This window comes from Chiloscyllium punctatum, chromosome 21, assembly GCF_047496795.1.
Source record: "Chiloscyllium punctatum isolate Juve2018m chromosome 21, sChiPun1.3, whole genome shotgun sequence".
NCBI classification, from domain to species: Eukaryota; Metazoa; Chordata; class Chondrichthyes; order Orectolobiformes; family Hemiscylliidae; genus Chiloscyllium; species Chiloscyllium punctatum.
The window spans coordinates 23,029,649-23,044,737 of NC_092759.1; the positions used below are offsets into that span (position 1 = coordinate 23,029,649).

Below are 15,089 nucleotides of genomic sequence, written 5' to 3' on the forward strand. Positions count from 1 at the left end.
GTCCCACCTATCCCAGAACTAGCCTCAATTATCCAGGTATCTGAAACCCTCCCTCCTACACCGTCCCTGTAGCCACGTGTCCGACTCTCCTTTCTCCCTATTCTTCACCTTGCTAGCATGTGGCACGGGCAACAAACCAGAGATAACAATTCTGTTTGTTCCAGCACTAAGGTTCCACCCTGGCTGCCTGAATTTCTGCCTTAAATCTCCATGCCTCTTCCTACCTATGCCATTAGTGCCTAAAGGGACCACGACTTGGGGCTGTTCCCCTTCCCCCTCAAGGATCCTGAAAACACGATCCGAGACATCATGAACCATGGCACCTGGGAGGCAACACACCATCTGTGTCTCTCTCTCTCTTGTTCCCACAGAACCTCCTGTCTGTCCCCTAACATTGGAGTCCAAAATGGCTAATGCTCTGCTTCTCTCCCTCCTTCCCTTCTGAGCAACAGGGACAGACTCTGTGCCAGAGACCTGTACCCCATGGCTTATCCCCCAGTAAGTCGTTCCCCCACAACAGTATCCAAAACAGTATACATGCCGTTGAGGGGAATGGCCACAGGGGATCCCTGCACTGCCTACTGGTTCCCTTTCAGTTCCCTGATGGTAACCCATCTGGCTTTTTCTTATACCTGAGGTGTGACTACCTCCATGTAACTCCTCTCTATAACCCCCTCCGCCTCCCAAATGATCTGAAGTTCATCCAGCTCCAGCTCCAGCTCCAGCTCCAGTTCCCTAACATGGTTTTCGAGGAGCTGGAGTTGGGTGCACTTCCTGCAGATGCAGTCAGCTGGGACCCTTACCTCTCACATTCTGCAGGAGGAACGTTCAACTGCCCTAGCCTCTATTCCCACTGTTCTAAATTCCCAAGAGACTGTAGAAAAATAAAGAATAAAAAAAAATCACTAGGTACCTGACCAATCTGGCGCACACAACCTTTGTTTTTGGTTTGAGGTGGAGGATGGGTGGGAGGCACTACCTAAGTAGTGTTTGGGGTAATGCTGCTGCTCAGTGTGCATCCGCCTATTCATGAGTTTATAAATCAGTGATTCACCTTCCTGTCAGCCTCCTGGTTGCCATTCCCGCTCTTCCTGCTGCTGAAACAAAAGAAAAAATAAATCCCACAATCCAAAGATGTGCAGCTTAGGTGAATTGGCGATGCTGCATTGCCTGTAGTGTTCAGGATGTGTAGGTTAGGTCCATTAGTCTGGGGTAAATACAGGATAATAGGATTGGGGAATGGGTCTGGGTGGGTTACTTTTCAGAGCACCAGTGTGGTCTTGTGTCGAATGGCCTGTTTCCACATTATAGGGGTTCTGTGATAATAAGATGGAAAAAGAATACACAAGCAAGCAAAGTTCAAATCTCCAGGCCACAAGATGGAAAGCTATTTGCTCCTCTCAGTCCTTTTGAATTTTTCAACAATGAGATACTGGGAAGCAGCCACCCGCAGGGATATCAAACAGTGACTGGTAGCTCCACATGGTTGCTATTGTGGACAAGTGGGCGGGGGCAAGGTGTATCTCCCTTAACCATGGGACCTACAGCACTGTCCCGGCCAGACACTAATGAACAGCATGGGGCTCGGTGGTTAGTACTCTTGCCACACAGCACCAGGGATCCAGATTCAATCCCACATTTGGGGAACTGTCTGTGTGGAGTTTGCATGTTCTCCCTGTGTCTGCGCAGGTTTCCTCACACAGTCCAAAGATGTGTAAGTTTGGTAGATTGGCCATGCTAAATTGCCTATAGTGTTTAGGGATGTGCAGGCTAGGTGGGTTAACCATGGGAAATGCAGGGAAAGGGTAAGGGAAACAGGTCGGCGTGGACCCATTGGGCCAAGTGGCCTGTTTCCACACTGTAGGGATTCCATTATTCTATCAGTTACTGTTGCCTTCACAGTGGCAGTCATCCTTTGATTTAAAGGTTGGTCTGGTGAGCTTGAGTCTGTTATATAAATTGTTTCTTTTAAGCTGAGTTGGATTTGTCTCTTTTACCCACAATGAATGTGAAATGCTATCTGTCTGCAGGATTCAGATATTTTCTACTCTTTACTGCACTTGGCACTTCCAACTTTGTAACAATCTGCAGCTGAAATAATTAGAGCTGTTACCAGGAAATTGTGTTTAACTTCAATGATTCTTGATACTGTTCAGGCTCACAATTTCCCTCTTTAGTTTCATAAAGCAAAATTATATTGCACAGCTCAACATTATACAACACTTGCATTCATGTTACAAAGTTTTCATGTTTTTTGGTACTGGGTTCCTTGATTTTACACGTTTTGGTATTTAGTAAATGCTTACTTTTTGTTGTAGTTGGTGAGTGTAATGGATTACAAATCCAATCTCAGCCTGCCAGCATAACAGAGAAGGCTAGCTCTTAATCCAAAATGTGAAGGTAAACTATTCAGACAAATTTTCTCCTCCTTATCATTCAGCGAGCATATCTAAAATATTTTTGAGTGAAAACAGGATGTAACTTTGTTGTCAACTGAAAGTGATGGGTTGTGCTAGATACTAAGTCAATTACTTGAGGAAAAGTAACAGTTTAAACAAAAAGGTCATAATGTAAAGAGATTCTTCCATCTACTTCATTCTATTCCATTTTCTGTTTGTGTTTTAGCTCTTGCACTTGCGATGGATCGAGATGGGTCAAGTGGTGGGGTGATTCGCTTGGCAGCTGTCTCTGAGAAAGGAGTCGAGCGCAGCATCATCTCTGGGCACCAACTGCCAAAGTTTCAGTCTTCGTGAAGTGGCTGGAAAGGGCAGTTCATTACTTGATTTCGATATTTCTTCATTGCTGTCAATTAGATTTCATGTGATGTATTATGCAGCAGTGTTGTTTCAAGGGTGCCAGTAGCAACCTTCAGGAAATATTAGAAATGAAATTATTCAAAAGAATATTGTTTGAATGTTTGTTTCATGATGCTATGGTTACTATTGTATTAGGAACTGTTATGCTTAAAGAAATCTGAGCACCCAGCAATTAAACAATAGAACTATGCCACAGGATTTCATTGTTTTATACAAAAGAAAACCTGTTTTTTAACCAATAAGATTTAATAAAGTAAGCATAACTTATGCAACACCATAGCTGTTGAACATTTCTGTTATAACCTCAGCTGTAGTGTTTATTTCCCCTGTAACTTATGAACAGCCCACACTATCTAACAGCCTCATGGCTGTGGATACCTCAGCTGTTTGTTTGCTGACTGCTTTAAGCCATTGATGACTTTCTGAATCCTGTGCCCCATTTCTTTTATGGTTACAGCTTTAATTCCTAAAACTGCAAGTTAGTATTCTTAAAAATATAAACTTAAATGAAGCTTTTGTAACACTATAGTTTGCAAAGTTCAGAGATCTGATTTTGCTTCCTTGCTGACTCTGCGAATAAATAGAACCGTATTGGAATGTATGAAATGGAGGCCCACGGGGGTTTTTGCTATTTCAGCCATTCATTCTGATCATGATTGATGTTTCGGCTCTGTAATCCTTAATAATCTTGACTGACAAAAATATGCGTGTGTTTTGAATTGAAATTAACCTCTGCTTCAACAGCTTTTTTGCGGGTAGAGAGGGTTTCTGATTTTTATGCATCTTTTGTGAAGAAGCATCATCATCGAACAGACTTGCTCTAATTTTAAGGTTCGTCTTGCTTCTCCCCAGCAGAGGAAGTAGCTTTTTTCCTTTTACCTTATCAAATACTTTATTCATTTTAAGCATCTTGATTAGATTGACCCTTAAATTTCAGTGCTGCAGGGAAGACAGGTCTGTGTCTTTGCAGTCCAGTTTGCCGTCTGTAACCCTCTAAAAGACTGATTCATTCTACCTGAGGTAAGAAGTACTTCTGAGATGGTCTATATAGAGCTAGTGTTTAGCTGTAACAGAATTTCCATTTCTAAAGGAAGACATTCCATTAAACATTTTAATTGAGTTTAGTTCCTGGCTACTAACATGAGGTTTGACTGATATTAGGAATTGCTCTTTGGGACCTCAACATTGATTTCAGATCCATGACATCTTAAGACATTCACTCAAGTAGCCTGTTAGGAAATTTCCTGCTGATCACCACCTAAAGCCAAGTCCAAGCTCTGCTGTCAACCTCAGCTGATAAACATGGAGAAGTACTGGATTAACAATACTTGGATGAAGCAGTGAGGGTGGCATGACACAATATTCTCTGGTTGGGTAGAGTGGATGTGTAGTGCCAATACTTATACAAATACTACAATAGGAGACCAAGAGATTGAAAAAAAACCTAATCTTGTCCACACAATTTTGCCAATCACAAGTGTCCCTGACCATGGCAATGACAGTAGTAGTAATCACTGCGCGTTCATTTCAGGAGAAAGTCTCAACTTGACATTGGGGCAAGCTTTGAACTCTCCCCATTAATCTTAGTATCCATGAAGAGCTGAAGGCTATCAGTGGTGAACTGTATTTAGCTGCAGTCTGTAACCTCATGGCTAGGCATATTCTCCACTCTATCATATGAGCAATTAGGGAGATCAGATATACTAAAAGTGAAGTTTCAATCTGGTGAAGTTCTGATGCAGGACTGTTGGCATGCAATGCAGTAGAAGGAGCATGCAATAGACAGAACTAAGTGATTCCATAACCAATAATCAGATCAATGTTTGCCAGTTCCAATACTGAAGGCTGGTGGCCAATTAAATGCTGGAAAAGGAGGCGTCACATATATTCACTCTGCAACGAAGGAGGAATCACAACATTAGTGCAAAAAACAAGCTTTTGCATCCATCTTCAGCCAGAGGTACAGAGTGAATGATTCATCTTGGCCTCGTCTAAATAGGAACAAGAGTCAGCTGTTCATACCTTTGAGTCTACTCCACCAATCAATTGGATTATAGCTGATCCAACATTCTTCATGTATTTTTCCTGTAACTCTTGATTCCTCTACTGGTCAAGAATCTACCTATCAGCCTTAACTAGACACGGATCTGCACCAACCATCCCAGACCTCCCAGCTCTTTGTGGTAAGGAGTTCCAAAAGCTCCAACCGTCTGAAAATATAAATTTCTCCTCATCTTAGTCTTAAATTGGTACCCCTTTATTTGGTGACTATGCCTTCCAGCCAATCCAAATTACTCTTTGTGATTTCAAAAATAAATGCTGGAGGCACTGATACTGCAAAAGCAATGGGTTCTGACACCGTTTCCAGTAACAGCAGTGAAGATTGCACACTAATCATACCCAGTAGGAGAAAGTGAGGACTACAGATGCTGGAGCTCAGAGTCACGAGCACAATGCTGGAAAAGCACAGCAGGTCAAGCAGCATCTGAGGAGCAGGAGAATCAACGTTTTGGGCATAAGCCCTTCATCAGGAATCAGCAAAAACAGTACACAAAAGGCAAACTGCTTAAACATACTGGAGATTTATTTTGAGGATACAGCTCATAGAATAGACAAGAAGAAAACCATAAGATGTGGTATATTTGGATTGGCAGATGGCCAGTCATAAGATATTTGTGGGCAACTTTAAAGTAGATGGAATGGGGGCAAAGGTTAGCGTAATCAAGGATTGTTTGACAGAAAAAGAGAAAGATGGAAATAAGTGGGTCCTTTTCTGAGTAGCAGACAGTGACGAGTGGGATATCACAAGGTCCCAGCTATTTGTGATATATATATATATATATATATATATATATATATATATATATATATATATAATAACTTAGATGAGGGAATCAAATGCAACATTTCCAAGTTTGCGAATTGAACAAAATTGGGTGGGGTGATGAGGAGGAGATATAGAGGCTTCAAAGTGGTTTAGACAAGTTAAGTGAGTGGCAAATAAATGCAGTCAAACCATGTCTAAATATGAAGTTATGCACTTCAATGTGAAAGGCTGAAAGGAAGAGTTCTATAGGTGATGTATCAGGAAGTGTTGTGACGATGCTGCTCATTTAACAAGGTTGTGTTGTCCTCTATTTTTTCAGAAGTGTTGTATGAGGCAGACTGGCCAAAATGTCTGGATTTATCTACTTCAAGAAGCTTTTAAGATTTAAAAAAATTAGGAAAAGGGGAGTGGCCAGTTCCCCCAGCTCTGCTTTTCTCTGGTTGGATTTGTTATGGTTTTAGCAAACAGTCCATTTTTTGAGGCTGCTGGTCAAAGAAACAGTTCCATGCTGATCCTCCCTCTGAGATGATTAGTAGCTCAGGTTGAGAACTAGCCATTTGGATACAGAACTGGCTCAAAGGTAGAAGACAGAGGGTGGTGGTGGGGGGTTGTTTTTCAGACTGGAGGCCTGTGACCAGTGGAGTGCCACAAGGATCGGTGCTGGATCCTCTACTTTTTGTCATTTACGTAACTGATTTGGATGTGAGCTTAAGAGGTACAGTTAGTAAGTTTGCAGATGATACCAAAATTGGAGGTGTAGTGGACAGCGAAGAGGGTTACCTCAGATTACAATAGCATCTTGACCAGATGGGCCAATGGGCTGAGAAGTGGCAGATGGAGTTTAATTCAGATAAATGCGAGGTGCTGCAGTTTGGGAAAGCAAATCTTAGCAGGACTTATACACTTAATGGTAAGGTTCTAGGGAGTGTTGCTGAACAGAGACCTTGGAGTGCAGGTTCATATCTCCTTGAAAGTGGAGTTGCAGGTAGATGGGATAGTGAAGAAGGCGTTTGGTATGCTTTCCTTTATTGGTCAGAGTACTGAGTGCAGGAGTTGGGAGGTCATGTTGCGGCTGTACAGGACATTGGTTAGGCCACTGTTGGAATATTGCGTGCAATTCTGATCTCCTTCCTATCGGAAAGATGTTGTGAAAGTTGAAAGGGTTCAGAAAAGATTTACAAGGATGTTGCCAGGATTAGAGGATTTGAGCTATAGGGAGACGCTTAACAGGCTGGGGCTGTTTTCCCTGGAGCATCGGAGGCTGAGGGGTGACCTTATAGAGGTTTACAAAATTATGAGGGGCATGGATAGGGTAAATAGGCAAAGTCTTTTCCCTGGGGTCGGGGAGTCCAGAACAAGAGGGCATAGGTTTAGGGTGAGAGGGGAAAGATATTAAGGAGATGTAAGGGACAACTTTTTCACATAGAGAGTGGTGCGTGTATGGAATGAGCTGCCAGATGATGTGGTGGAGGCTGGTACCATTGCAACATTTAAGAGGCATTTGGATGGGTATATGAATAGGAAGGATTTGGAGGGATATGGGCCGGGTACTGGCAGGTGGGACGAGATTGGGTTGGGATATCTGGTTGGCATGGACGGGTTGGACCAAAGGGTCTGTTTCCATGCTGTACATCTCTATGACTTCTGAATGTAGGTTTACTTGTTGAGCTGGAAGGTTCATTTTCAGACGTTTTGTCACCACACTCGGTAGCATTTTCACCGAGCCTCCGGATGAAGCATTGGTGGTGTAGCCCTCTTTCTATTTTTGTGTTTGGGTTTCTTTGGGTTGGTGATGTTATTTCCTGTGGCGATGTCATTTCTTATGGTGATGTCATTTCCTGCTCTTTTTCTTGGGGGTGGTAAGTGGGATCCAAGTCAATGTGTTTGTTGATAGGGTGCCAGTTGCAATGTAATGCTTCTAGGAATTCTGGTACGTGTCTCTGTTTGGTTTGTCCTAGGAGGATGTGTTGTCCCAGTCGAAGTGGTGTCTTTCCTCATCCATATGTAAGGATACTAGTGAGAGAGGGTCATATCTTTTTGTGGCTAGTTGACATTCATGTATCCTGGTGTCTAGTTTTCTGCCTGTTTGTCCAATGTAGTGTCAGTTATAGTTCTTACAAGGTATTTTGTAAATTAATTTTGCTTGCCATTATAGGGTCTTTCAAATTCATTAGCTGTTGTTTTAGTGTGTTGGGGGTTTGTGGGCTACCATGTTGCCAAGAGATCTGAGTAGTCTGGCAGTCATTTCCAAGATGTCTTTGATTAGGGGAGAGTGGCTAGAGTTTCTGGACGTGTTTTGTCTGCTTGTTTGGGTTTGGTGCAGAGGAATCGGCAGAGTGTGTTCATTGTGTACCCGTTCTTTTTGAATACCCTGTATAGGTGATTTTCCTCTGCTGTTCATAGTTCCTCTGTGCTGCATGTATGGTAGCTGGTTGAAATAATGTTCTAATGTAGCTTTGTTTGTGGATGTTGGGATGATTGCTTCTGTAGTTCAATATTTGTTCCATACATGTTATTTTCCTGTCGATGCTGGTTTGAAGTTCCCCACTGGCTGTTCGCTCGACTGTGACATCTAGGCAGTTTGTTGTTTTCCTCCTCTTCAGTGAATTTTATGCCAGTAAGGGTATTATTGATAGTCTTGAAGGTTTCCTCTAATTTGTTTCATTTAGTGATGACAATGGTGTTATCCACATAGCGGACCCAAAGTTTGGGTTGGATAGTTGGCAGAGCTGTTTGTTAGAGTCTCTGCATTACTGCCTCTGCCAGGAACCCTTATATAGGAGATCCCTTGGGTGTTCTGTTGGTTTGTCTGCAGATTTTGTTGTTGAAGGTGAAGTGAGTGGTAAGGCATAGGTCCACTAGCTTGATGATATTGCCCTTGCTGATGAAGTTGGTGGTGTTTGGTGCATGTCTTTGGTTCTTCTAATAGTGTAGTCAGTGTTTCCTTTGCCGGGTTGATGTTGATGGATGTGAACAGGGCTGTTACATCAAAGGAGACCATTATTTTATCCTCTTCTATCTTGGTGTCTTTGGTCTTCAGGAATTCTTGGGTGGAGTGGATGGAGTGGTGTGAGTCTTCTACTAAGTGTTTTAGTCTTTGGTAAAGATTCTTGGCCAATCTGTAAATTGGTGTTCCAGGTAGCGAGACCATAGGTCTGAGGAGGACTCCTGGTTTGTGAATTTTGGGTAACTCATAGAAGCCTGGTGTGTTGGATTTGTCTGGTTTCATTGTTTGGAAATCTTATTCTAAGATTTCTGAAGTTTTTTGAGTAGTGCTGTGATTTGGTTCTCTAGTTGTGGGGTCAGGTCTATTGCCACTTGTTGGTAAGAATTAGTATTTGCAAGTAGTGCATTCACTTTCTCAATGTAGTCTCTTTGATTTAAAATAACTGTCAAGCATCCTTTGTCTGAGATAGGATAGCAATTTTTTAATCTTCTTTTGCTATTTCTAGTGCTTTTCTTTCTTGTATTGAGTGTGTTACTTTCCTTTTTCCTGCTTAATGTTGGTGTGACAGTCTGTCTGATAGTTTTCTGGGTTTCCTTTGACAGTTGATTGTCTTTCAGTGTTGTTTCTAATGCTGCTAAGAAAGATTTCTTGTCCACAACCTGGAAATTGTAATTTAATTCTTTTACTATGATGGCTTTTTCAGTGTCTGTTAAGGGTCGGTCAGATAAGTTTTTTTATCCTTGTTTCTGTGTTGTCAGTGTTGTTATTTTGTGTAAGTTTGTCATTTTTTTTTTACAGGTCTAGTTTTTATCATTTCTGTGTTTGTTGCTATCTAATGTCTATTGCTTGTTATACTGTATCTGTCCATTCATGGTCTGTTGCATTTCTGAGTAAAGATTTTTGGCACAATGTTTCCTGGTTGTATTTAAGGAGTCAGTTGTGGGCATCATTAATCATTTCTTTCAGCATTCTGTGGCCATTTTGTTCTGCCAATCATTTGGCTAGTGGGGTGTTAAGGGGAGGTTTGTAGTATTTAGGTACTTAGGCAGTACATTTAGGTAGTATCTGTTTCCACAGGCATTCGTGTAGGAAGTACAGCTATTCATGGGTGGCGCTCTGTTGGATGGTATTGGTTTCCTGTTTTCAGGCCAGTTTTAGCATATTGCACTCTTAGGTGTTAGCAAGTTTTGAGAAGATTTGTAGCTCAGGTTGAAGTTCTGGATGTAGGTTTACTCGCTGAGCTGGAAGGTTTGTTTTCAAATGTTTCGTCATCATACTAGGTAGCATCTTCAGTGAGCCTCCGGGTAATGCACTGGTCATGTAGCCTGCTTTCTCTTTGTGTGTTTGATTTTCTTTGGGTTGGTGATGTCATTTCCTGTGGTGATGTCATTTCTTATTCTTTTTCTCAGGAGGTGGTAAATGGGATTCAAGTCACTGATAAAACTACACAGTGATGTCAACAAGTTTCATCCCACCATCAAACTCACCATGGACTACTCTCTACTATCTGTCTCATTCTTGGACACATGCATCTCCATCAAGGACTAACCTCAGCACTACACTCTACTGCAAACCCACAGACAACCTCACAATGTTACACTTCTCCAGCTTCTACCCAAAGCATACTAAAACAGCCATCCCCTATGGACAAGCCCTACGTGTACATCGGATCTGCTCAGATGAGGAGGAACGTGATGGACACCTGGAAGGACTCAGGAATTCCCTCAAGAATGGGGTACAATGCTCAACTCATCGACCGCAGTTCCAACGTGCCACAGCAAGGAACCTCAGGAGACAGAGACGTGCTGCAACCGACAGGGTACCCTTCGTTGTCCAGTACACCCCAGGAGCCGAAGAACTATGCCATGTTCTTCGTGACCTGCAACACATTATCAATGCGGATGAGCACCTCGTCAAGTCCTTCCCCAAACCTCTACTGCTTGCCTTTAAACAACCATCAAACCTCAAACAGAGCGTTGTTCATAGCAAACAGCCTGGCTTTCAGGCCAACTCCATCCAACTCGGTCACAGTAGGCGCTGCAAGACGTGTCAGAGTGTGGACATGGATACCATCATTACGCGTAGGGACACCTCCCACCATATACATGGCAGGTACACATGAGACTCAGCCAGCGTTGTCTATCTTATACGCTACAGGCAAGGATGCCCTGAGGCGTAGTACATTGGGGAAACCGAGCAGGGCGACAGCAACAGATGAATGGGCATCACACAACAATCAACAGACAGAAGTATTCCCTCCCAGTTGGAGAACACTTCAGCGGTCCAGGACATTCGACCTCGGACCTTCAGGTGACCATCCTCCAAGGCGGACTTCGGGACAGGCAGCAGCGAAAAGTGGCCAAGCAGAGGCTGATAGCTAAGTTCCATACACATAGGGAGGGCCTCAACCAGGAACTTGGGTTCATGTCACACTACAAGGTGACCACCATTGCACTATACATACACACAGACATTCCTACACACACACACTCACACACACACACACATATGCACACCTAAACACACACAGACACTCACACACACTCCTACAGACACACGCACACTCACATTCGCACATGCACCCTCTCACAGACTTAGCCCCCTTACACTCACACACACACTTATACACTCTCTCACAGACACTCATAACCCCCCCACCCCAGACACACACACTCCCACACTCATACATGCACCCTCTCACAGACCTCGACCCATTTACACTCACACATGCACCTATAGACTCTCTCACAGACACTCACAAACCCCCATCCCAGACAAACACACACACACATGCACGCACACATATACACATACGTTTGTGGGGTGAATTTGTACTTGCAGAGTTACATTGTACTTTGCTCAAAAACTGCATGAATCCATGTAAGACTCTGTTAACTCAATTTTTTAGATTAGAATCAGTCTAAACATTATGGCACAGACAGGGAACACAGGGGGCTAACACCTTCAACCTATTAACATCCTCTCTGGCTGACACCAATTGTTACAATTAACTTGAGAATCTAACTTTTAAAAAAGTTTTGTGATTTACACATGAAAGAAATGAAACTATTATGGTCATTCTAACAGATGAGAGACTCAACAAACAATCAAGTTATTATTCAATGTATAATTTCAGTTACATCACACTGTAAACATTTGCTATAAATTCTGTGCCTTACAATTGTGTCCTCCACAACCACCTGATGAAGGAGCGTCGCTCCGAAAGCTAGTGCTTCCAATTAAACCTGTTGGACTATAACCTGGTGTTGTGTGTTTTTTAGCTTTGTACACCCCAGTCCAACACTGACATCTCCAAATCATGAGTGTTTTTTAAAATATATTTTTATTGAAAAAAAAGTTTTTAAAAATATTACAACAAATATAAAACAATGCAATTCAAAACAATGCAAAGAAAAGAACACAAAAAACCCAACCTGCCCTCATGTACAAATAAATAATATGTAGAAAAATATATAATAAAAAAACTCAACTAATTATTTAACTAAATAATTAATAACTAACAACAAACTAATAGATAGCAATAACTCAATGCAACCAAACAAGACATTCATACATTCGCAGTTCCTTCTCCTTGGATATTGGACTCGTAAAACACAACAGTTATGCTTATATAAAAGTCCTTGTTAGTGTGGTAGGTAAATCTGTGTCCAGGTATTTCAAAAAGGGCTGCTATGTCTTATAAAAACTCTCAGTTTTGTGGTGTACCATATTTGTGAGAAAATCATGGGGAATATTCACCATAACAATCTTCTGCAAACCCGACAGGCCCAGGAGGTTTTCGGATATCCAACCTAGCAAGATATTCTTTCTTGTTTTGTTGAAAAGTTTTTTTATGCGCATCTGCAGGAAACACACTGGGCAGGCCAAGAAGAAGAGAGATCAGGTCCTTCTCCACCCCGACACCCAAAACCCTCTCCATTGCACCCGCCACAGTACTCCAGTATGTTTGAAGCCTAGCACAGGACCAGAGACAATGTGTAAGAGTGCCCGTGCAGACTTTGCACTTGGGAGACATGTTGAAGATATCCCTGGTTTAAATTTTGACAAACAATCCAGAGCCAAATGGATCTTACAGAGAATCTTCAACTGTAAAGCATAGATCCTATTGCAAATTGATAAGTTCTTGCGTTTTCCCAAATATCTTGCCACGCCTCTGAGGAGACCTCAATGTCTAGCTCTCTCTCCCACCCCCTGCAGAGTCAATCAAACTCATCTGAGGGGACACCCCGCAATTGACGATATAAAGTGCTGACAGAAAGTGTACTCTTAGTACTGAGCATCTTCCCCTCTAGGTCAGATTTGTAGGGATCAGTCAAAAGTGTAGTTCTTTTTTGAATAAAATCCCTGACTTGAAAAAAATGAAAGCAGTCCCTGTTAGTGCATATTTCCGTGCTAACTGATCAAAGGACATCATTGCATCTCCCTCAAATAAATCGTCCATGCAAGACACATCCCTAGCAGCCCAATGTTTGAATCCTGAATCTATCATCCTTGGTTGAAAAGCTAGCATGCCCACAGTAGGTGTAAAAGAAGATATTTTGCCAATATTGCCTTCCCTCTGCCAAATTGCCCTCCATGCTTTAATAGTATTGATAACTATTGGGTTCCCTAATTGTCCTAATTTTTTCCAAAAACAGCAAGCTAGTAAGATGACACCTAGCCTGGGAGGTTTCGATAGCTAACTATATTGAATGAGGGTCCCCACAGGCCACTCATAGGTATAGCCTCTGATTTTGCAAAATTAATCTTATACCTTGAAAAGGTGCCAAACGCACTGATGCGTTGTGTGAGGCAAGGCACCGAAACTGTTGGGTTTGACAAAAAACATTAGGACATCATCTGCTTATAACAAAATCTTATGTAATTTTGACCCCACTTCTGAAGCTGATATATTGGGATCCCTATGAATGACCTCCGCCAATGGTTCAATCCCCAATGTAAAAAGCAATGGCGAAAGGGGACAGCCCTGCCGACTGCCCCTAAAAATGTAAAAATTGCTTGATCACACCCCACTGGTGATGACCGCAGCGAGAGGGTCTCTCTAGAGATCCTTTACTCATTTTATAAAGACTTCGCTCCAGAGTATAGAAAAGGTACGGCCACTCAACTCGGTCAAATGCCTTCTCTGTATCTAGAGAAATCACTCATCCCTGTATTGACTGTTGTTGATATGCTTGAATTATGTTAAGCATCCTCCTAACATCTGTGGCCCTTTATGAACTCCGTCTGGTCCTCTTTAACAATAGAAGGTAACACCGTCTCCAGCCTTAACACAAGAGTCTTCGAGAGGATTTAAAGTCCACATTTAAGAGTGAAATGGGCCCTGTATGAAACAGTCCTCTGAGACCATCCCTTTTTTAAGAGTAAGTGAAATATTGGCCTCTCTCAGAGATGACGGGAGACAATCATGACTGTATGAGTCATTAAACATGTTGAGCATCGGGCCTGACAGTGTGTTTATAAATTCCTTATAGAATTCACTGGTAAGTCCATCAGGAGTGGGTGCCGTTCCACTCTGAAGGTGCTTCACAGACTCCTGTACTTCTTGCATACGGGGCATTGAAAAAAGACTTTTCGAGGGGTCATGCCTGGGAGTCCAGATCCTTAAGAAAAGACTCCAATTTGGCCCGCCCCTCCTCACAACCCTCAGATTAGTATAACAGAGTAAAATCCCTGGAATGCCACATTAATCTATTTGGAGTTGCATGTTAGGTTCCCAGACCCTTCTCTAATTACTATACAGGCTTGATGGGCACTCGTTTTCCTGGCAAGATATGCTAAGTCTTTGCCTGACCTGTCACCATGGTCATATAAGCTTTCCTTTCCAAAAGTAAGCTCCTTCTTTACTGTGTGTGTGGAATTCAATGCAGACCGCAACGTTATAATCCTCTACCGTGACCAACGATGGCCTGTCAAGGTAAGCCTTTTTGGCTGTCTTCAACTGTACTTTGAGGAGATGTTGCTGATAACCCTTCTGCCGCTTCCGACTGCTAGAGTAGGATAAAAGTAAGGGTTAGGATTATGGTTAGGGTTAGGGTTGGGTTAGGGAGGCCCATGCGATAGAGTCAGGGTTAGGGTTAGAGTTTACGGGTGAGGGTTAGGGTTAGGGTTAGGGTAAAGGTTAGGGCTAGGGTTATGGCAAGGGCTAGGGATAGGGTTAGAGCTAGGGATATGGTTCGGGTCAGGGCTAGGGCTAGGGCTAGGGTTAGGGTTAGGGTTAGGGTGAGGGAGGAAGGCCTGTGCGATAGGGTTAGGGTTCGGGTCAGGGTTAGGTTTAGGGTCAGGGTTAGGGATTGGGTTAGGGTTAGGGTTAGGGTTAGTGTTAGGGAGGGAGGCCTGTGTTAGGGTTAGGGTTAGGGTTACGGATAGGGTTAGGTTTAGGGGTGAGGGTTAGGCTCAGGATCAAGTTTAGGGTCAGGTTTAGGATTAGGGTTAGGGTTAGGGTTAGGAAGGGAGGCCCGTGTTAGGGATAGGGTTA

The 15,089-nt window shown here is 42.7% G+C and overlaps 1 protein-coding gene across 2 annotated transcripts in view; it reads left to right on the forward strand.

Moving 5' to 3' along the window:
- Positions 1-11,849, forward strand: part of LOC140492662 (proteasome subunit beta type-6-like) — a 42,296-nt gene extending 30,447 nt beyond the window's left edge. The window contains exons 6-7 of one of the 2 annotated variants that reach the window (XR_011963600.1): positions 2,626-3,647; positions 10,000-11,849. Coding sequence is in view for 1 of the 2 variants with exons in the window: in XM_072591699.1 (XP_072447800.1) it covers positions 2,626-2,753 (128 nt within the window). In the remaining variant the exon portion in view is untranslated. The remainder of the gene's footprint in view (positions 1-2,625; positions 3,648-9,999) is intronic. The other variant, XM_072591699.1, reaches the window with a different exon arrangement.
- Positions 11,850-15,089: the final 3,240 nt, after the last annotated feature.